At 46.5% G+C, this 22,173-nt stretch overlaps 1 protein-coding gene across 1 annotated transcript in view; it reads left to right on the top strand.

The window, feature by feature from the left end:
• NPEPPS (aminopeptidase puromycin sensitive) overlaps positions 1-3,308 on the top strand; it is a 189,800-nt gene extending 186,492 nt beyond the window's left edge. Inside the window, exon 23 of the mRNA XM_063959653.1 lies at positions 2,136-3,308. Within this exon, the coding sequence (XP_063815723.1) occupies positions 2,136-2,288 (153 nt within the window). The 3' untranslated portion in view covers positions 2,289-3,308. The remainder of the gene's footprint in view (positions 1-2,135) is intronic.
• The last annotated feature ends 18,865 nt before the right edge of the window (positions 3,309-22,173 follow it).

Here is a 22,173-nt window from a genome sequence, read left to right as displayed (position 1 = left end):
TGGCGCTCCTGCTTCTAAGCAGACTATTGCTCGCTGGATCTGTAACACGATTCAGCAGGCTCATTCTACGGCTGGATTGCCGTTACCAAATTCGGTAAAGGCCCATTCCACTAGGAAGGTGGGCTCTTCTTGGGCAGCTGCCCGAGGCGTCTCGGCATTACAGCTTTGCCGAGCGGCGACTTGGTCGGGTTCAAACACTTTTGCAAAATTCTACAAGTTTGATACCCTGGCTAATGAGGACCTCATGTTTGCTCAATCGGTGCTGCAGTGTCATCCGCACTCTCCCGCCCGGTCTGGAGCTTTGGTATAATCCCCATGGTCCTTACGGAGTCCCCAGCATCCTCTAGGACGTAAGCGAAAATAAGATTTTATACCTACCGGTAAATCTTTTTGTCCTAGTCCGTAGAGGATGCTGGGCGCCCGTCCCAGTGCGGACATATTTCTGCAAGGCTTGTATATAGTTGTTGCTTACATAAGGGTTATGTTACAGTTTTGATCAGTCTCGGGCTGATGCTGTTTTGTTTCATACTGTTAACAGGTTAGTATATTCTATGTTATACGATGTGGATGGTGTGGGCTGGTATGAATCTTGCCCTTAGATTAACAAAATCCTTTCCTCGAACTGTCAGTCTCCTCTGGGCACAGTTTCTCTAACTGAGGTCTGGAGGAGGGGCATAGAGGGAGGAGCCAGTGCACACTCATTCTAAAGTTCTTTATAGTGCCCATGTCTCCTGCGGAGCCCGTCTATACCCATGGTCCTTAGGAGTCCCCAGCATCCTCTACGTACTAGGAGAAAAAGATTTACCGGTAGGTTTAAAATCTTATTATTCTTTCCACTCATCCTTTTGTCAGCAGAGCACTTCACCAGGAAACAAACTTATGAGAACTTAGCCCTCTTCTAACTGGGTGGGCCACGCAGTTGCAGGTAGACTAAGGTTATAGGCAAGTAGAGTGCATGACGACGTTTGCTCTCAACCGGCTGTGGCAGGAGCCTGTCTCCTTTTCCAGGATTGGTGTAGAGTCTCCTCCTTAATATCTGTGGGTTACCAGAGTCATGGAGCGAGGTTACATCCTCAATTGCCAAAGGGCTTCTGCCTGTAAAATATATTCCACAGGTTTTCTGAAATACTAAATAAAAGCAGTAATAGTTAATCAAGTGTGATGGAGAATTGGAGGAGGATTATCGGAGTCTGCCCTGTTTTCCTGGGAGTGGCATCTCTACACCCAATACGCCTGATTCTGAGGTGTGACTAAAGCAAAAAAAAATAAGTGTGTTTTTGCACCTGGACAAACAATGTTGCGGTAAACATTATGTTTTTGCTTGCAGGCTAAATACTGGCTGCTTTGATGGGATTGACCAGACATACAGACATAGATTTACTTTCCTGTGTATGTGTGTGCGTATGTACACACACACATAGATACAAACATACACACTTTTCTGAGGACTGTTTGCTGCTTTTATTTACAGCATGTGATCCGGGTATAGCTGGCTACTTATTCATACACTTATTTATGTGGTGATATTTGTCTTCTCTGAATAGAGCATGTCATCCTTATTCTTAAAATTGGACTTTAGACAGTACTTAATGGAATACAGAAAGAGAAATGTTTGTCTACAGTATTGGATTTGCAACTTAAGGGCTGTACACACGGAGAGAGATGTGTGTTGAGCGATCTATCACAGACTGCTCCGCACACAGCGCAATGTGTGCTGAACGAGGGGAGGGGGGCTCATTTCATCCAGCGGTGAAATGAGAGATCTAACTCTATTGTGCCTGCATGCAGGCCAATCTAGTACCGGTGATAGCGACGCGCGGGGCCGAGCATCGCTATCGCAATGGGGCATACACACTGAGAGGTCTGTGCTTAATTTCTAAGCAATCTAGTCAGATTGCTTAGAAATTAAGCACGGATCCTCTACAAGTGTACCCCCCTTAATGGTATACGCAGATCCTATAGTATAGAGGAAGCCCAGGGTGGTCTTTGTATCATGGAAGGCTTTTATTATCAACTGGAGTGCTGATGTCTAAATGGAGATTTTTCGTGTACATTCATTTTAGGGCATATTCAGTATGATTTGTGTATTTTCTGCTTTTGATGTAATATTTTCTCCTTTTTCTCTTCCACCCCAGGCATTCTTCGATGCCCATCCTGCTCCATCTGCAGAGCGCACAGTACAGCAGTGTTGTGAAAACATCTTGCTGAATGCTGCCTGGCTGAAGAGAGATGCTGATGCCATGCATCAGTACCTATTGCTGCGCAAGTCACCCTCATCTTCCGTGTGATCGTGGGAGACCATTCCCATCCGCCTGCTGTTTCAGCGCCCTGACAGGCTAGACCCTAGGCCCCCCCCCCCCCCACCATGGGAGACCCTGTACCCATCCTCCTAATCCCTCAACAACCCCTTCCAGTGGGAGAGCTTGTGCAAAAACAAAAGCCCCTGCTCTGTCCCCAATGAACTCCTTAGGGATATTATTCAATTTCTCAGTCAATCTGTACATATGATAGAAGTAGCATCCAGCTGCTGACTGTGAATCTCTCAGTCCCCTTATGAAGGGTATTCTGTCTGAGAGTAAACCAGAGAAGAGAGATTTGTATTGGCTCTGTGAGGTAGAAGTACAAGCCACCAGTGTAGAGGGTTATCCGTAGGTAAGGGGGCCGCAACCAGACAAGTTATCGCGGAGTGTGCATTAGCCAAGGCCATTTATGAAAGGTGACTGGGTTCAAAAGGCCCTTTTTTTTGTTTACTTTGGTGAGGAGTTTCTCCCTCATGTTTGGTCCTGATACCTCTTGTATTTTCCTGCATTAAAAACTAACTGTTGGTTGCCTGTTGTCTGTTCTGGCATTTAACCCCCTGTAGAAGTATATAATCAGGGAGGTTTGTGTGTGCTCTCACACTAATTTCCTGCCCTTACAGTGGCCTGGACCCTTACTCCATTAGTACTGAAAAGGATTGCAACGTGGCAGTCTGTTTGGTACTGGTGGGTTTTATCCTTTCTGTAACCTTATATTCTTACATGTGCTGAAGAAGAGTAAGGTGCAGGGACTGTGCTCCGTTGGTGTTTTCTCCCCTATCTATCCCATATCCTGATTAATTTCTAGGTTACCCAGATTCTGGGTTTGTGCAGTCTAATGGCATAGTGGCAGGGCCATGGGCCTTGGTTCTGAGACTTGCTTAACCAAGTCCTCTCTTTTGTGCTATTGTTTTAAAACACAAAATAAAGAATTTAAAAAAAGGAAGAAAAAAAAAGAAACAAAAAAACAAACCACAGTTGGCGTTAATAAAGATAAAATGTGAGTGTTAAGTGTGATCTTGTCTTTCTGTAGTAATAGAAATACCCTTTTCATTGCAGTTAGCCCTTATGCTTGTATTCTGTATGCACTAATTCCAATCCTGGGTTTAGCAGAAAATATTTACCTCATGTCCATTTTATTAATATAAAATTAGTAATGATGAACCCTGTGAATTATACTTATTCATCTCCCCATATACTTTGTAATGGCAACCTGAAACACCTGTTCCAGAATTAATATAAGACCTTATGGGAGATTAACGCCTCACTGGCAGCTGGATAGTTAAGTATGAAAAAAAAAAAAAATAGAAAACCTTGTGAAGTTTTTAAAGGAGGTTACAGTAGTAAGTTTAAAAAATCGCTTCAGGCAAATCTGGGTGGTGATACACCTCTGTCTATGCATTCAGAATGATAGATGTCGATTAGATAGGAGATTGATAGCTGGTATTTTTTCCCATGCAGATACCAAATATGATAAGCATGGGATTGCTGTACATGCAGCATTCCACCTGCGGTTTATCACTTCCAGCAGGGGAAGTAGCAGCCTCTCAACAGAAGCAGGCTGAATGGCCAGTGGTAAGTAAATCGCATAGACCTGAAGAAACATCTTCACAGTCTACACGTTTCAGATGATTCGTCAGAGGAGGAAGACTCATTACACTCTGGTTCTGCATACGAAGATGATGAAAAAGGTCTCAGCTCAGTGGACATATCTGAGTTAATTAAGGCAATGAAAGCTATTCTATCCTTAGAAGAATCAGCAGAGCCTGTGTTAAAAACCAAGGCACCTGTGTTTAAATGTCCCAAAACAGTTAAGACTGAGTTTCCTGGGTCAGATCAGCTGATGGAAATTATGGAAGATTTTTGCGCTACGCCCAGTAAGAAATTTAGAATTCCTAGAAAATGGAATTCCAGTTATCCTTTTCTGGCTGGGGACTGTGTAAAGAGGGAGGTGGCCCCTAAAGTAGATACACATGTTATTCGATTAGTGCAAAAATCTACATTACCTCTGCCTTCAACATCATTATATGATGTCACAGATAGGAGAGTGGATGGTTTTCTAAAAAAAAACATTTTTTTATCCCCCTGTCTGGGGCAATCATAAGACCAGCCATGGCTTTGGCATGGATGGCTAAAGCAGTGGCAACCTGGGCTGATGCATTGGAAGGGGATCTTTCAATGGCATCTAGAGAGCAAAAGTCCCATGTTGCACATACCAAACAGACTGCAATGTTTTTGGAAGAAGCAGCCTTGGATATGGGTACAATTGCCTCTCAGGCATCGGCTTCAGCAGTAGCTGCTCGCAGAGCAGTTTGGCTACATACAGTACATGGAAAGCTGATTCAGAATCCAAAGAGGTTTTGGAGTCTTTACCTTTTTCTGGAGATATTCTTTTTGGTAAAGAATTAAACAGTATTTCTCTGGCAGGGTCCACAGGATAACAATGGGATATGATGGAGCGACAGCGGATTGGCACCAAATGATCAAAATCTTTCAGGCCTCCCAGGATGCAACGGGGCCCATCCATATATCCCCGCCCACTGGCTCAGGCAAATCAGTTTTTTGTTTGGTGCGGCAGGAGCCGTACCATGGTCAGAGGGCTGCTGTTCATTTTAGCAGTCCTAAGCTTTCCTATGTTATTTTTTATTCTCACTAGTTTTTGAGTGATCTTTTCTCAACAGCATCTTATACGCTTAGAGTCGCTCCAACAACTCCGCCGGGCCGCGACAACGCTTACCCACGAGTACAGTGCTGTTTCGGCTGGCGTCTGTGTCTGATATACTAGCAGGTCCAGCAGATGTTACCAGGCTGTGGCCGGAGCACGGAGAGAAGGTAAGGCATTGATTCCTCTTAGTAGATGGAATACGGACACAGCTGCACTGTATTGGGAGGAGACTACCAAACAGTAGCTGTCGCGGCTGCCACCACGGGTGCACCAGCGCTAGGCCTTAGGGATCTTAGGCACCAGGAATAGTATGAGGCCGCGATCCCTAGGGTTGATGTCGGAAGGGGGTGTTAGACGCTCTCTTGGTCGCCCCTCCTCCCCGGTTCATGACCAGTTTCCGCCGAGTCTTCCGCCATGAATTGTTTCCTCACTTCCATCCCAGACGCTATCACGAGGGGACTCGGTCACAGCATAGGCCGCTGCATCTGTGTTCACTAAGCGCTACCGCAAGGAGACCCAGTCGCAGCATTGGCGGATGTGTGACCAGTGTGTCTGTTCACTAAGCGTCTGTGTTCACTATAGGTTCCCAGAGCGACAGTGTACACTAGTAGCGTCTGGATCCACTCAGCATTCGCTAATGTATTGATAGATACTGGAAGCGAGGTGAGTTTACCTGTATCTCTACTGAGTACAGGTTATACAGCACTAAATTTCTTTCTACTTTTTTTAGTATGAATAGTTAAGTGGCTATTACATATGAGTCTGTTTACATTTACTGTGGTTTTCGCATTGCGTCTGAATACGTTAGATCTGTGTAAAATAGGATTCAGTAATATGTACACCTACATACTTTAAAATGTGTTTGTAGTTGATAATGTGGTAATATGACTAATATAATATGTGACTAACGCTGGTGTGATTGCTGACTTTAATATATGTTTGTCAGTTGTTCTTCTGATCCTCAATGCTGGTGCATGGGTAGGGTCAGATTAATATCACTTTAGAGGAAGAAGGTCTCAGCTCAGTGGATATAGCTGAATTAATTAGCGCAATGAAGGCCATTCTATCCTTAGAGGATTCAGCAGAGCCTGTGTTAAAAACCAATGCACCTGTATTTAAACGTCCCAAAACAGTTAAGACTGAGTTTCCAGGGTCAGACCAGCTGATTGAAATCACGGAAGAGGCTTGGGCTACACCCAATTCAAAATATAGAATTCCCCAAAAATGGGATTCCAATTATCCTTTTCCAGCAGGGAACTGTTTAAAAAGGGAGGTGGCTCCTAAAGTAGATACGCATGTGATTCGATTAGTGCGAAAATCTATATTGCCTTTATAGTCAATATCATTAAATGATGTCACGGATAGGAGAGTGGATGGTTTTCTGAAAACCATATTTTCTCTGTCTGGGGCAGTCATAAGGCCAGTCATGGCTTCAGCTTGGATGGCAAAGGCAGTGGCTGCCTGGGCTGATGCACTGGAAGAGGATGTTTTTCAGCTTCTAGATAACAAAAATCCTATATAGCTCATATTAAACAGGCTGCAGTATTGTTGGAAGAAGCGGCATTAGATATGGCTATTATTGCTTCTAGGGCATCAGCCTCAACAATAGCTGCTCGCAGAGCACTTTGGTTACGTACATGAAAAGCTGATTCAGAATCGAAGAAGGTTTTGGAATCTTTGCCTTTTGCCGGAAATATTATTTTTGGAAAATAATTGACATTTTCTGGAGTCAGAAGCAGACTCCAAGAAGGTCAGGTTTCCTTCCACTTATAACCCCAAACCTAAGGGTCCAGTCTTTTGGTCAGAAGGAAAAGCGAAGGGAAAAAGTGATTGTAAGCAGCCCCAATACAATAAGTTGGGTAAGTCGAAGAAGCATTGGGCTACCAGAGGGCCACCTTCCAAACCAGAAGATAAGCCATCAGCCTGATAGTGCGGGCCTCCTCCTGGGGGAATCCCAGGGTACGGGGCCGGCTTCTTCAGTTTGCACAGATCTAGCAGCAGTCTACAACCGATGCCTGGGTGCAAGAAGCGGTATCTCTAGGTTATGTTTTCCCCTTCAAGAAGCATCCTCCTTGAAGGTTCTTCTGCACCAGCCCATCTCGGGTGGAGGCGAAGGCAAGGGCCTTGCAAGAAGCAGTTCAGAAATTGCTTCAGTCAGGAGTAGTCATTCCAGTACCCCCTGCACAACGGGGACAGGGTTTTTACTCCAACCTGTTTTTGGTTCAGAAGCCAAATGGGTCTTTTCGACCCATTCACAATCTCAAAATGCTAAACAAATACATTTGGTTACCACAGTTTCACATGGAGACGTTACACCCCATAGTTTTGGCCTTAGAACCAGGGGATTATATGGTATCCATGGATATTCAGGATGCATACCTACATGTTCCTATAGCACTGTCCCATCAGTGTTATCTCGGGTTCATCATCCTCCAGCAGCATTTTCAGTTCCAGGCCTTACCCTTTGGGTTAGCCAAAGCCCCAGAGTATTTACCAAGATCATGGTGGTGATGGCAGCTTATCTCCGCAAGCAGGGGATAAGAATATTTCCATACCTCGACGACCTTTTAATCCTGGCACAATCACAGGAATTGCTCCTGTGCCATCTCCAACAGACAATAACATGTCTGCAGAGTCACAGGTGGCTCATAAATTGGGCAAAGTTGTCTCTAGTTCCATCACAGCGTATAACTCACTTGGGGGCTGCATTGGATTCAAGTCTGTAGAAAGTATTTTTACATTGGAACTAGGATATCCAAGGTACAGTCAAGGACTCAGGAATTGTTACACAGTCAAACAGTATCAATTCACGCAGCAATGCGAGTGATGGGTTTGTGTCAATCATTCGACATGGTGGAGTATGCACAATTCCGTTCAAGACCTCTTCAGCATCTGATTCTGGCCAGATGGAATGGAGTACATCAGACATCCCATCTAGACAAGGGTAGACCCTTTTGGATATCCGATTGGGAGTTTCTGACAACAGATGCCAGTCTTCAGGGCTGGGGAGCAGTGTCTGGAAAATTATGGTTCCAGGGACAGTGGACCACAGTAGAAAGTTGCCTGCCAATAAACCTGTTAGAACTTCGGGCCATATACATGGCACTGATTTATGCAAAAGACACTCTTCAAGTAAAACCAGTCCCGATCCGCTCGGACAATGCAATGGCAGTAGCGTACCTCAACCATCAGGGAGGAATTCGCAGCCAAACAGCAATGAAGGAAGTAAGCCACATACTAAAGTGGACAGAACTGCATCTCCCAGCCTTGTCCGCAGTGTTCATTCCGGGAGTCCTAAACTGGGAAGTGGACTTACTCAGTCGACATGCCATTCAGGCAAGTGAATGGGCTCTACACCTAGAGCAAAGGATCCTAAAGCAATCTTTGTGGACGCCTTGTCAGCGAAATGGGACTTTCATGTGGCGTATCTGTTTCCTCCGATTATCCTGTTACCCAGGGGGGTGAGGAAAATAAAGCAAGCAAAGGGTGCCGTGATTCTAATAGCTCTGGCTTGGCCCAGAAGGCATTGGTACACAGCTCTGCAGAGAATGTCGATGGATGCTCCACTTCTGCTCCCTCAACGTCCAGATCTACTAATGCAGGGTCCTTGTTATCACGGACACTTGGATCGACTGTATTTGACGGCGTGGCTCTTGAAACCTCTATCGTGAAGTCAAGAGGATTCTCACAACAGGTAATGCAAACAATGCTTAGAGCAAGGAAACCCTCCTCAGCTCGTATTTATCACTGAATATGGCAGGCCTATATTCATTGGTGCAGTGGTATCCGCTAGAAGAGTGTCTGATTTAGGAATGCTGTCATGTCGTTCCCTATTTCTGATTTTATCCAGATAAAGCAGTTCTTAGAACTAGGTCTGGGTATCTTCCTAAGGTGGTGTCTAAATTCCACCTTAATGAAGAAATTGTAGTCCCGGCTTTTCAGGTATCGGGACTTTTTGCGGGAGAAAGTGCCATCAGAAAGACAGATTCTCTCTTTATTCTCTACGGATTTCACAAGAGAGGATGGCCTGCTACTAAACAGACGCTGGCAAGATGGCTTCGAATGACTATTTCAGAAGCATACTCTCAAGCTGATCTCCCTGTTCCGGCTAATGTCTCTGCTCACTCTACTCGTCAGGTAGGTCCTTCATGGGCAGCACAACATGGTGCTTCAGCAGAACAGATATGTAAGGCAGCCACATGGTCTTCCATTAACATATTTATTAGACATTATGCCTTGGACTCATGATGCTGAATTCGGGCGTAAGGTTCTCCTGTCCAATCAGGAGCGTCTCACCACTAAATTGCTTTGTGAAATCCTATTGTTATCCTGTGGACCCTGTCTGAGAAATATACGTTATGGTAAGAACTTACCGTTGATAATGGTATTTCTCCTAAGTCCACAGGTTCCACAAGGATCCCACCCTTATGCACCTGATTTGAGGATCCTTCTACTCACTAACCTCTTCCTTCTAGTACAGAAGGGTTTGCATGTGTTCTTCTCGCCTGATTAGGGTTCTACATGATGCTCTTGCCTAGTGCTTTGGAATACAACTGATTTGCCTGAGCCAGTGGGCGGGGATATATGGACAGGTCTGTTTTATCCTGGGAGGCCTGAAAGCTTTTGATCATTTGGTGCCAATCCACTGTCGCTCCATCATAAGGAACAAAGAACAAGGGTTCTCAAAGTAATCTTTGTGGATGCCTTGTCGGTGAGATGGGACTTTCTTCTGGCCTATGTGTTTCCACCAATCATCGTATTACCCAGAGTGGTGAGAAAGTATCACGACACCCCTTCCTTGTTTTACCTAATAGCTCCGGCTTGGCCCAGAAGATATTGGTACACAGATCTGCAGAGGATGTCGATGGATGCTCCATTCCTAGTCCCTCAATGACCAAATCTACTGACTCGAGGTCCTTGTTATCACAGACACCTGGATCCACTGTCTTTGATGGCATGGCTCTTGAAACCTCCATCTTGAAGTCAAAAGGATTCTCAGAACAGGTAATTCAAACTATGTTCAGAGCAAGGAAACCTTCCTCAGCTTGCATTTGTCACTGAATATTATGCAAGCCAATATTCAATGGTGCAGTGAACGGAAATTTGATCCTATGTCTACCAGAGTTTCCTCATATAATATTTTTAACCATATTCAGACGCATAGCAAAAGAAAACAACAGTAATAACTAGCAGACTTGTATGCATTAGGCACTTAGCCAACTATTCCCACTCAAAAGGTAGATAGAGACTTAGAGCTGTATTACCCATGCTCAGTAGAGTGGGATACAGAGAGACTCGCCCTGCTTCCAGGACCAATCAATATGTTTGCAAACGCTGAGTGGATCCAGATGCTAATAGTGTACACAACTGCTCCGTGAACCTATAGTGAACATTGACGCCCAAGTGAACACTAATGCACCAGTCCCACAGCCGCCTGTGCTGCGACTGGGTCCTCTTAGTACACAGCGGCTCAGACGGAAGCATGAAAACAGTTCATGGCAGGAGACTTGGAGGAAACTGGGGCAACCAGGGGCCGTGCCGACATCAACCCTAGGGATCGCAGCCTGATACTACCCCTGGAGCCTATGATCCCTAAGGCCTAGCGCTGGTGCACCCTAGGTCCATGTTCCCCCTCTAAGTGGAACTGATGCCTTACCTTCTCCCTGTACTCTGGCCACAGCCTGGTAACGTCTGCTGGACCGGATAGTATATCCGACGCCCCCTGAAACAGCACTGTACCCATGGGTAAGCGTTGTCGCGACCCGGCGGGGAGTTGTTGGAACGACTCTTTCTAAGGTACGTATAAGACGCTTTTTAGAAAGCACTCAAAAATAGTAAGACTAGATCAATAAAATAAGAAAGCTTATGGCTGCTAAAAAAAACTCCAGCAGCCCTCTGACCATGGTCCAGCTCTTGCCGCACCAAATAAAAAAAACTGATTTGCCTGAGCCAGGAGGCAGGTATTTATGGACGAGCCCGTTGCATGCTGGGAGGCCGAAAAGCTTTGACCGTTTGGTGCAAATCCGCTGTCGTGTCCTATCCCAATATTATCCTGTGGATAACCTGTGGACCCTGCAGGAGAAATACTTTGTGGATACAATATAACTAGTCATGAGATTGTCTCAGAGTATTAACTGGAATGGTAACATCCACTGAATATAGCTAGCAGAAATCACTGAACATGTGTGCAGTAGTATTTAACATCTATTGAATATACAGGACCTAAGCAGAGGTAAATGAATACATGCTCTGCAGCAGTTAAAAGACGTCCTGTGTGATTTGTGCAATTCTTGAGAATATACAGTGCATCCAGAAAGTATTCACTGCGCTTCACTTTTCCCACATTTTTTTTATATTCCATCCTTATTCCAACATGGAATAAATTCATTTTTTTTCACTCAAAATTCTACACACAATACAACATAATGACAACGTGAAAAAAAGTTTTTTTGAGTTTTTGCAAACTTATTGAAAATAGAAAACTAAGAAGTCACATGTACATAAGTATTCACAGCCTTTGCCATGAAGCTCAAAATAGAACTCAGGTGCATCCTGTTTCCACTGATCATCCTTGAGATGTTCCTACGGTTTAATTGGAGTCCACCTGTGGTAAATTCAGTTGATTGGGCATGATTTGGAAAGGCACACACCTGTCTATGTAAAGGTCCCACACTCGACCGTGCTTGTCTGAGCTAAAACCAAGCATGAAGTCAAAGGAATTGTCTGTAGACCTCCGAGACAGGATTGTCTTGAGGTACAAATCTGGGGAAGGGTACAGAAAAATAGGTGTCAATGAGCACAGGGCCCTCCATCATCCGTAAATGGAAGAAGTTCGGAAACCACCAGGCTCTTCCTAGAGCTGGACGGCTGTCTAAACTGAGTGATCAGGGGAGAAGGGCCCTAGTCAGGGAGCTGACTAAGAACCTGATGGTCACTCTGTCAGAGCTACAGCATTCTGCTGTGGCGAGATTAGAACCTTCCAGAAGGAGAACCATCTCTGCAGCAATCCACCAATCAGGCCTGTATGGTAGAGTGGCCAGACGGAAGCCACTCCTTAGTAAACACCACATGGCAGCCCGCCTGGAGTTAGCCAAAATGCACCTGAAGGACTATCAGACCATGGGAAACAAAATTCTCTGATGAGACAAAGATGGAACTCTTTGGCGTGAGTGGCAGGTGTCATGTTTGGAGGAAACCAGGCACCGCTCATCACCAGGCCAATACCATCCCTACAGTGGAGCATGGTGGTGGCAGCATCATGCTGTGGGGATTTTTTTCAGCAGCAGGAACTGGGAGATTAGTCAGGATAGAGGGAAAGATGAATGCAGCAATGTACAGAGACATCCTAGATGAAAACCTGTTCCAGAGCACGCTTGACCTCAGACTGGGGCAACGGTTCATCTTTCTGCAGGACAATGACACTAAGCTCACAGCCAAGATATCAAAGGAGTGGCTACATGACAACTCTGTGAATGTCCTTTAGTGGCCCAGCCAGAGGCCAGACTTGAATCAGATTGAACATCTCTGGAGAGATATGAAAATGGTTGTGTACCAACGCTTCCCATCCAACCTGATGGAGCTTGAGAGGTGCTGCAAAGAGGAATGGGCGAAACTGCCCAAAGATAGGTGTGGCATCATTATTCAAAAAGACTTGAGGCTGTAATTGCTGCCAAAGGTGTATCAACAAAGTATTGAGCAAAGGCTGTGAATACTTATGTACATGTGATTTCTTATTTCTCTGACGTCCTAGTGGATGCTGGGAACTCCGTAAGGACCATGGGGAATAGCGGCTCCGCAGGAGACTGGGCACAACTAAAGAAAGCTTTAGGACTACCTGGTGTGCACTAGTTCCTCCCACTATGACCCTCCTCCAGACCTCAGTTAGAATCTTGTGCCCTGCTGAGCTGGATGCACACTAGTGGCTCTCCTGAGCTCCTAGAAAGAAAGTATATTTTAGGTTTTTTATTTTACAGTGAGATCTGCTGGCAACAGACTCACTGCAGCGAGGGACTAAGGGGAGAAGAAGCGAACCTACCTGACTGGAGATAGTTTGGGCTTCTTAGGCTACTGGACACCATTAGCTCCAGAGGGATCGAACACAGGACCTGACCTCGATCGTTCGGTCCCGGAGCCGCGCCGCCGTCCCCCTTACAGAGCCAGAAGAAAGAAGTGGTCCGGAAAATCGTCGGCAGAAGACCTCGGTCTTCAACAAGGTAGCGCACAGCACTGTGCCTCATGCACACCTCACACTCCGGTCACTGATGGGTGCAGGGGGGGGAGGGGGAGGGGGGGGGCGCCCTGAGCAGCAATATAAACACCTTGGCTGGCAAATCATCACAATATATAGTCCCAGGGCTATATATGTGATAAATTACCCCTGCCAGAATTCCTAAAAAAAGCGGGAGAAAAGTCTGCCAAAAAAGGGGCGGGGCTAACTCCCTCAGCACACTGGCGCCATTTTTTCTTCAGAGTGCAGCTGGAAGACAGCTCCCCAGGCTCTCCCCTGTAGTTTTCAGGCTCAAAGGGTTAAAAAGAGAGGGGAGGCACCAAATTTAGGCGCAATATTGTGTATACAAGCAGCTATTGGGGGAAAAATCACTCAGTTATAGTGTTAATCCCTGCATTATATAGCGCTCTGGTGTGTGCTGGCATACTCTCTCTCTGTCTCCCCAAAGGACTTTTTGGGATCCTGTCCTCAGTCAGAGCATTCCCTGTGTGTGTGCGGTGTGTCGGTACGGCTGTGTCGACATGTTTGAGGATACGTGGACGCGGAGCAGAGGCCGATAAATGTGATGTCACCCCCTGTGGGGCCGACACTAGTGTGGATGGATAAGTGGAAAGTATTAACAGACAGTGTCAACTCCTTATGTAAAGGGCTGGATGACGTAACAGCTATGGGACAGCCGGCTTCTCAGCCCGCGCCTGCCCAGGCGTCTCAAAGGCCATCAGGGGCTCAAAAACGCCCGCTACCTCAGATGGCAGATACAGATGTCGACACGGAGTCTGACTCCAGTGTCGACGAGGTTGAGACATATACACAATCCACTAGGAACATCCGTTGCACTCAGAAATGAAAAATGTGTTACACATTTCTGACATTAACCCAAATACCACAAAAAAAGGGGTTTTATGTTTGGGGAGAAAAAGCAGCCAGTGTTTTGTTCCCCCATCAGATGAGTGAATGAAGCGTGGGTTCCCCCGATAAGAAACTGGTAATTTCTAAAAAGTTACTGATGGCGTACCCTTTCCCGCCAGAGGATAGGTCACGTTGGGAGATATCCCCTAGGGTGGATAAGGCGCTCACACGTTTGTCAAAAAAGGTGGCACTGCCGTCTTAGGATACGGCCACTTTGAAGGAGCCTGCTGTTAAAAAGCAGAAGGCTATCCTGAAGTCTGTATATACACACTCAGGTACTATACTGAGACCTGCAATTGCCTCAGCATGGATAGTGCTGCTGCAGCGTGGTCTGATACCCTGTCAGATAATATTGATACCCTATACAGGGATACTATTTTGCTAACCATAGAGCATATTAAAGACGTCGTCTTCTATATGAGGGATGCACAGAGGGATATTTGCCGGCTGGCATCCAAAAGTTAATGCAATGTCCATTCTGCCAGGAGGGTATTAGGGACCCGGCAGTGGACAGGTGATGCTGACTTTAAAAGGCACATGGAGATTCTGCCTTATGAGGGTGAGGAATTGTTTGGGGATGGTCTCTGGGACCTCGTATCCACAGCAACAGCTGGGAATAAAAATTTTTACCTCCAGGTTCCTCACAGCCTAAGAAAGCACCGTATTATCAGGTACAGTCCTTTTGGCTTCAGAAAAGCGAGCGGGTCAAAGGCGCTTCCTTTCTGCACAGAGACAAGGGAAGAGGGAAAAAGCTGCACCAGACAGCCAGTTCCCAGGATCAAAAATCTTCCCCCGCTTCATCTGAGTCCACCGCATGACGCTGGGGCTCCACAGGTGGAGCCAGGTGCGGTGGGGGCGCGTCTCGGGAACTTCAGCGACCAGTGGGCTCGCTCACAAGTGGATCCCTGGGTTCTGCAAGTAGTATCACAGGGATACAAGCTGGAGTTCGAGGCGACTCCCCCTCGCCGTTACCTCAAATCAGCCTTGCCTGCTGCCCTCGAGGAGAGGTAGTACTGGCGGCAATTCACAAGCTGTACTTCCAGCAGGTGATAATCAAGGTACCCCTCTTTCAACAAGGCCGGGGTTACTATTCCACAATGTTTGTGGTACCGAAACCAGGCGGTTCGGTGAGACCCATTCTAAAATTGAAATCCTTGAACACTTATATACGAAGGTTCAAGTTCAAAATGGAATCGCTCAGGGCGGTTATTACAAGCCTGGACGAAGGGGATTACATGGTATCACTGGACATCAAGGATACTTATCTGCATGTCCCCATTTACCCTCCTCCCCAGGAGTACCTCAAAATTGTGGTACAGGACTGTCATTACCAATTCCAGACGTTGCCGTTGGTCTGTCCACGGCACCGAGGGTATTTACCAAGGTAATGGCCGAAATGATGATACTCCTTCGAAAAAACGGAGTTTTAATTATCCCGTACTTGGACGATCTCCTTATAAAGGCGAGGTCCAGGGAGCAGTTGTTCGTCGGAGTAGCACTATCTCGGGAAGTGCTACAACAGCACGGCTGGATTCTGAATAGTCCAAAGTTGCAGCTGGTTCCTACGACGCGTCTACTGTTCCTGGGTATGGTTCTGGACACAGAAGAAGAAAAAAGGTTTTCTCCCGGAGGAGAAGGCCAAGGAGTTGTCATCTCTAGTTGGAGACCTCCTAATACAAATACAGGTGTCGGTGCATCAATGCACGCGAGTCCTGGGAAAGATGGTAGCTTCTTACGAAGAAATTCCATTCGGCAGGTTCCAGGCAAGGATCTTCCAGTGGGATCTGTTGGACAAGAGGTCCGGGTCGCATCTTCAGATGCATCGGCTGATAACCCTGTCTCCAAGGGCCTGGGTGTCGCTGTTGTGGTGGCTGCAGAGTGCTCATCTTCTAGAGGGCCGCAGATTCGGCATACAGGACTGGGTCCTGGTGACCACGGATGCCAGCCTTCGAGGCTGGGGGGCAGTCACACAGGGAAGGAACTTCCAAGGACTATGGTCAAGTCAGGAGACTTACCTACACATAAATATTCTGGGACTAAGGGCCATTCACAATGCCCTAAGTCAGGCTAGACCCCTGCTTCAACACCAGCCGGTGCTGATCCAGTCAGACAACATCACGGCGGTCGCCCATGTAAACCAGCAGGGCGGCAGAAGAAGCAGGATGGTGATGGCAGAAGCCACAAGGATTTTCCGATGGGCGAAAAATCATGTGTTAGCACTGTTAGCAGTGTTCATTCCCGGAGTGGACAACTGGGAAGCAGACTTTCTCAGCAGGCACGACCTCTACTCGGGAAAGTGGGGACTTCATCCAGAAGTCTTCAAAATGATTGTACACCGTTGAGAAAGGCCACAGGTGACGTGATGGCGTCACGCCTCAACAAAAAGCTAAAAAGATATTGCGCCAGGTCAAGGGACCCTCAGGCGATAGCTGTGGACACTCTGGTAACACCGTGGGTGTACCAGTCGGTGTATGTGTTCCTTCCTTTGCCTCTCATACCCAAGGTATTGAGAATACTAAAAAGGAGAAGAGTAAGAACTATACTCGTGGTTCTGGATTGGCCAAGAAGAGCCTGGTACCCAGAACTTCAAGAAATTATCTCAGAGGACCCATGGCCTCTGCCGCTCAGACAGGACCTGCTGCAGCAGGGGCCCTGCCTGTTCCAAGACTTACCACGGCTGTGTTTGACGGCATGGCGGTTGAACACCGGATCCTAAAGGAAAAAGGCATTCCGGAGGAAGTCATTCCTACGCTGATTAAGGCTAGGAAAGATGTGATCGCAAAATATTATCACTGCATATGGCAAAAATATGTTGCTTGGTGTGAGGCCAGGAAGGCCCCAACGGAGGAATTTCAACTGGGTCGATTTCTGCACTTCCTACAGTCAGGAGTGACTACGGACCTAAAATTGGGTTACGTTAAGGTACAGATTTCGGCTCTGTACATTTTCTTCCAAAAAGAACTGGCTTCACTGCCTGAAGTTCAGACTTTTGTTAAGGGAGTGCTGCATATTCAGCCCCCGTTTGTGCCTCTAGTGGCACCGTGGGATCTCAACGTGGTGTTGGATTTCCTGAAGTCGCATTGGGTTGAGCCACTTAAATCCGTAGAGCTAAAATACCTCACGTGGAAAGTGGTCATGCGGTTGGCCTTGGCCAGGCGTGTATCAGAATTGGCGGTTTTGTCATGCAAAAGCCCATATCTGATTTTCATATGGATAGGGCGGAATTGAGGATTCGTTCCCAATTCCTTCCTAAGGTGGTATCAGCTTTTCATGTGAACCAACCTATTGTCGTGCCTGCGGCTACGTGGGACTTGGAGGACTCCAAGTTACTGGACGTTGTCAGGGCCCTGAAAATAGATGTTTCCAGGACGGCTGGAGTCAGGAAAACTGACTCGCTATTTATCCTGTATGCACCCAACAAGCTGGGTGCTCCTGCTTCTAAGCCGACTATTGCTCGCTGGATCTGTAGCACGATTCAACTTGCACATTCTGCGGCTGGACTGCCGCTCCCTAAATCTGTGAAAGCCCATTCCACGAGGAAAGTGGGCTCTTCTTGGGCGGCTGCCCGAGGGGTCTCGGCTTTACAACTTTGCCGAGCTGTTACTTGGTCGGGTTCAAACAATTTTGAAAAAGTCTGCAAGTTTGATACCCTGGCTGAGGAGGAGCTTGAGTTTGCTCATTCGGTGCTGCAGAGTCATCCGCACTCTCCCGCCCGTTTGGGAGCTTTGGTATAATCCCCATGGTCCTTACGGAGTTCCCAGCATCCACTAGGACGTCAGAGAAAATAAGATTTTACTCACCGGTAAATCTATTTCTCGTAGTCCGTAGTGGATGCTGGGCGCCCATCCCAAGTGCGGATTGTCTGCAATACTTGTATATAGTTATTGCCTAACTAAAGGGTTATTGTTATGAGCCATCTGTTAGTGAGGCTCAGTTGTTATATTTCATACTGTTAACTGGGTATAATATCACGAGTTATACGGTGTGGCTGGTATGAGTCTTACCCGTGATTCAAAATCCTTCCTTATTGTGTCAGCTCTTCCGGGCACAGTATCCTAACTGAGGTCTGGAGGAGGGTTATAGTGGGAGGAGCCAGTGCACACCAGGTAGTCCTAAAGCTTTCTTTAGTTGTGCCCAGTCTCCTGCGGAGCCCGTCTATTCCCCATGGTCCTTACGGAGTTCCCAGCATCCACTACGGACTACGAGAAATAGATTTACCGGTGAGTAAAATCTTATTTTTTAGATATATTTTTTTTTAAATCACTAATTTTTTTTATTGAGTTTACAAATTTTATAATAGTCAAACCATAAACAAAAATAGAAAGTCATATGCATTTCAAGAGGATACAGTGAAATATAGCATCAGTTGTACATACAGGCATATACATATGAGGACAGGGAGGGAGGTCAGCAGCAGCACCAGGCCCATGGCTAAGCAACAAACTATACATGCAGCATAGGTTAGGTAGGGGGATCATGAGAAAATCTGGAGTTCTGCCAGAGACCCCAAATCTTATCATATTTTCCATGACAGTTACGTTTGGTAAACATAAACCGCTCATGTGCCAAAGTAGTATTAACTAGTGCCACCCAAGCCGTGGCCGTGTGAGAGGGTGGATCGCCACCCATCTACGTGCAAGCTATACACACCCGAGCCAGAGTGAGAAGGCTGTTAACATATATCCTAAAAGAAGCATGCAAAGAGATCTCTAAATCCAGACCAAAGACACAGATACGCGGGTGCAGGAGAGGTACCTATATCCCTGTACTACAAATACTGCTCACGACCGCTCTCCAGAATGATGCCACTCGAGGACAAAGCAATAGCCGGTGCCAAAAAACAGGAGTGGAGCGTTTAGGATAGACGTCCGTCGCTGATACTCCAATTCTAAAAAGCCTACTCGGGGTCCAGTAGACCATGTGCAAAATATACAGTTGGATCTGCTGGAATCTGGCATAGGCCGTAGCAGACCTCGGTGAGCCAAGAATGTATTCCCAATCCTCATCCTCCAACACACCCAAATCAACCACCCATTTAGTACGTAGCGCATCCAAACTAGAGAGGGAAAGAAGGGAGGAGTACAGCACCGAAATAGTCTTACGAGTGGGCATATTTCGAATCAAGGTATGGACCAGGGCTTCAGTGAATGATGAAGTCGTACCCCCCCACTGCGCATTCAAGGCATGACGGAGCTGAAGGAATCTAAAGAAATAATGCTTAGGGATATCATGTGGAGGTCAGGTATTCAAAGGAATGGAGTACACCATCCTGATAGAGATGGCCCATAGCAGAAACCCCATAGGAGATCCAGCCTGCACTACCCTCCAAGAGACCAAGTTCAGTAAACTGCTTATTATTTCATAAAGGGGAGCATGGATCAATATTTTGGACCATCATCATTTTAGCGATTGCAGACCACACTTTTGAAGCCTGGTGTAACAGAGGGGAAAGACGAGTAGTTGGAACACGTGCCAAAAGAAATTGCAATGGGGTAAATCGTAGACCCGCCCTATCAAGGAGAGCCACCGCTAAATTCCCGTAGTCCCCTGGCGCAACCCACTCTGCCAACTGACCCAACTGCGTGGCCAGATAATATAAATATATGTCCGGTAGGGCCAACCCCCCAGCGTTCCAAGACCTGTACAATGTTTTAACTGCTATACGTGCCCTCTTACAGCCCCACACAAAAGAGGTAAAGCAGCGGGAGATCAGTTTAAATTGTGAGAGTGGAATAGAAACCGGGGCATTCTGAAGTATATATAAAAGTTTTGGTTGAGCAATCATCTTGAGGAGATTTACACGACCTGTGACTTATAAGGGAAGCTTCTGCCATATACCAATCTTAGCTCGTAGATTAAGAATCAGGGGGGACAGATTTAAATTGACAAAGTCAACAGGGGAATGAGACACCTGAATACCCAGATATTTAAACTGTGTACACCACCGCAGAGGAAGATCATAGTCCTGGGGTTGTACAATAGAAGAAGGCAAAGGGAACACCACAGACTTATCCCAGTTAATGTGCACACCAGAGTAGAAGCCAAAGTCTTCCACCAGGGCAGGCAGGGAGCCCGACGTATCTGGTAAATATAAAATCATATTGTCCGCATAAAGGACAATTTTTTTTCCTCCTGCCCGGCCACCTGAAATCCTTTTATAGCAGGGGTTGCTCGAACGGCACACGCCAGGGGCTCTACAGCAAGCGCAAATAACAAGGGTCAACGTACACCACTGCCTGGTTCCTCTCCAGCAAGAAAGAGTCCGTGATGAACCCATTAACCTTAATCCTAGCTGCAGGACAGGAATACAACAATTTAATCCATGCTAGAAACTTGGGGCCAATCCCGAACCGCGCCTAAACCTCCCAAAGGTACAGCCACTCTACAGAGTCAAAAGCATGTGCCGCATCCAGGGACACCACAATCGCACCATCCATCCCCCCATCAGCCAACTGCAGAAAAGTGAATAAACGCTGCAAATTAACACCTACCTGGCATGAAGCCAGTTTGATCTGCATGTACCAGCTCAAGCACCACATCATTAAGGCGAAGAGCCAGTAGTTTTGCCAGGATTTTTATAGCAGTTGACAGCAGGGAGATAGGACAGTACGAGTCCGGTAAAAGAGGATCCCTACCCGGCTTCGGAACCAGCACCACCAAAGCCTCCGCCATAGATTGGGGAAGAGATCCCAATTCCAACAAAGAATTAAAAATCAGCAATATTTTGGGGGCATAGAAATCTAAATGAATCTTATACAACTCAATAGGGAGACCATCCACACCCGGGGCCTTATTGTTAGGGAAAGACCTAATAGCAATCTACATCTCGTCCAACGTAAAAGGAGCCTCCAAAGCCTGTATAGAATCAGAGCACAGCACCGGTAGTATAATAGAATCTAAATACTCAGAAAGCACAGGACAGGAGTACTGCACTCTAGATCTGTTAACCTCCACAAAATGATCATAGAAGCCAGAGGCTATGTGGGGAGTACCCACACAAATAGATCCGTCAGGCCTCCTTAAACTGTGCACAGTGGTGGGGGACGACTCCCCTCCAGCTAAATAAGCTAAAAAAAATCCCAGAGCGGTCACCCTCTACGTAGAAATCATGAGCCCGGAACAGCAGGTGTTGTTTGGACTAATCAATCAGCAAATCCATCCACTGCTTATGGACTATTTGCCACTCCACCATATCTGCCTGCAAACCGGAACGCAAATATAATTGTTCGAGCTCCACACTACGTCTCTCCAACTCCATCCCAGATTTCCTGTTAAAAAATTTCAATTGGGCAACTCTAGAAATCAGGGACCCTTGCAAGAAAGCCTTAAAAGAATCCCAAATCAGCAAGGCCCCAGTCTTAATCGGATTGTGAACAAAAAACTCCCACAGCACCAGAAGGTCCGAAGCTGCACCCATCTGCGACAACCAAAAAGGGTTAAACCTCCAGAAGGTCGCGCCCGTAGGGCCGCCCAGGTTAATAGAAGAATTGGGGAGTGATCAGAGATCCCTATAGCCAAATATTCAATGGACGCCACAGAGGGGAGCAGCCGACGGGAAAGAAAGGCCATATCAAAAACAGGAGTAATTACGCGCAGTAGGAAAATGCAGGCGCCAAACGTCTACCAGGCCTAGTTCAGATATCAGACGTGCAGAAGGGGTATCCCGAGTCTGCACACGCCGTGGGTCGGGCTTCCAGCGATCCATCAACTCACACATAACCGCATTAAAATTGCCAATACAAATAATAGGGACTGAGGGAAAATCCTGAATAAACGCACATGCCTTAATAAGAAGAGCAGGAGTATAGGGAGGGGGGATATACACTGCCAACAACAGAAACGGGATATTATGAATGGAGCCTGCTAGAAAAACATAACAGCCCGACGGATCAATCTGGACCCTTTGGCAAATAAAGCCCATGTTCTTATGTATTAACACAGATACACCCCTAGAGTTCGGATGAAAGGTCCATCCCACCCAGGGCTTTTTGAGGGAGAGTACACGGCTACCGAATAAATGGGTTTCCATGAGACAAACTACCCGGATTACAAGCCTTAATCTGTTTCATAACCAA

This window comes from Pseudophryne corroboree, chromosome 3, assembly GCF_028390025.1.
Source record: "Pseudophryne corroboree isolate aPseCor3 chromosome 3, aPseCor3.hap2, whole genome shotgun sequence".
In the NCBI taxonomy this organism is placed as follows: domain Eukaryota; kingdom Metazoa; phylum Chordata; class Amphibia; order Anura; family Myobatrachidae; genus Pseudophryne; species Pseudophryne corroboree.
Note: the sequence above shows the minus strand (reverse complement) of the source record. Positions and strands in the feature narration are given on the sequence as shown.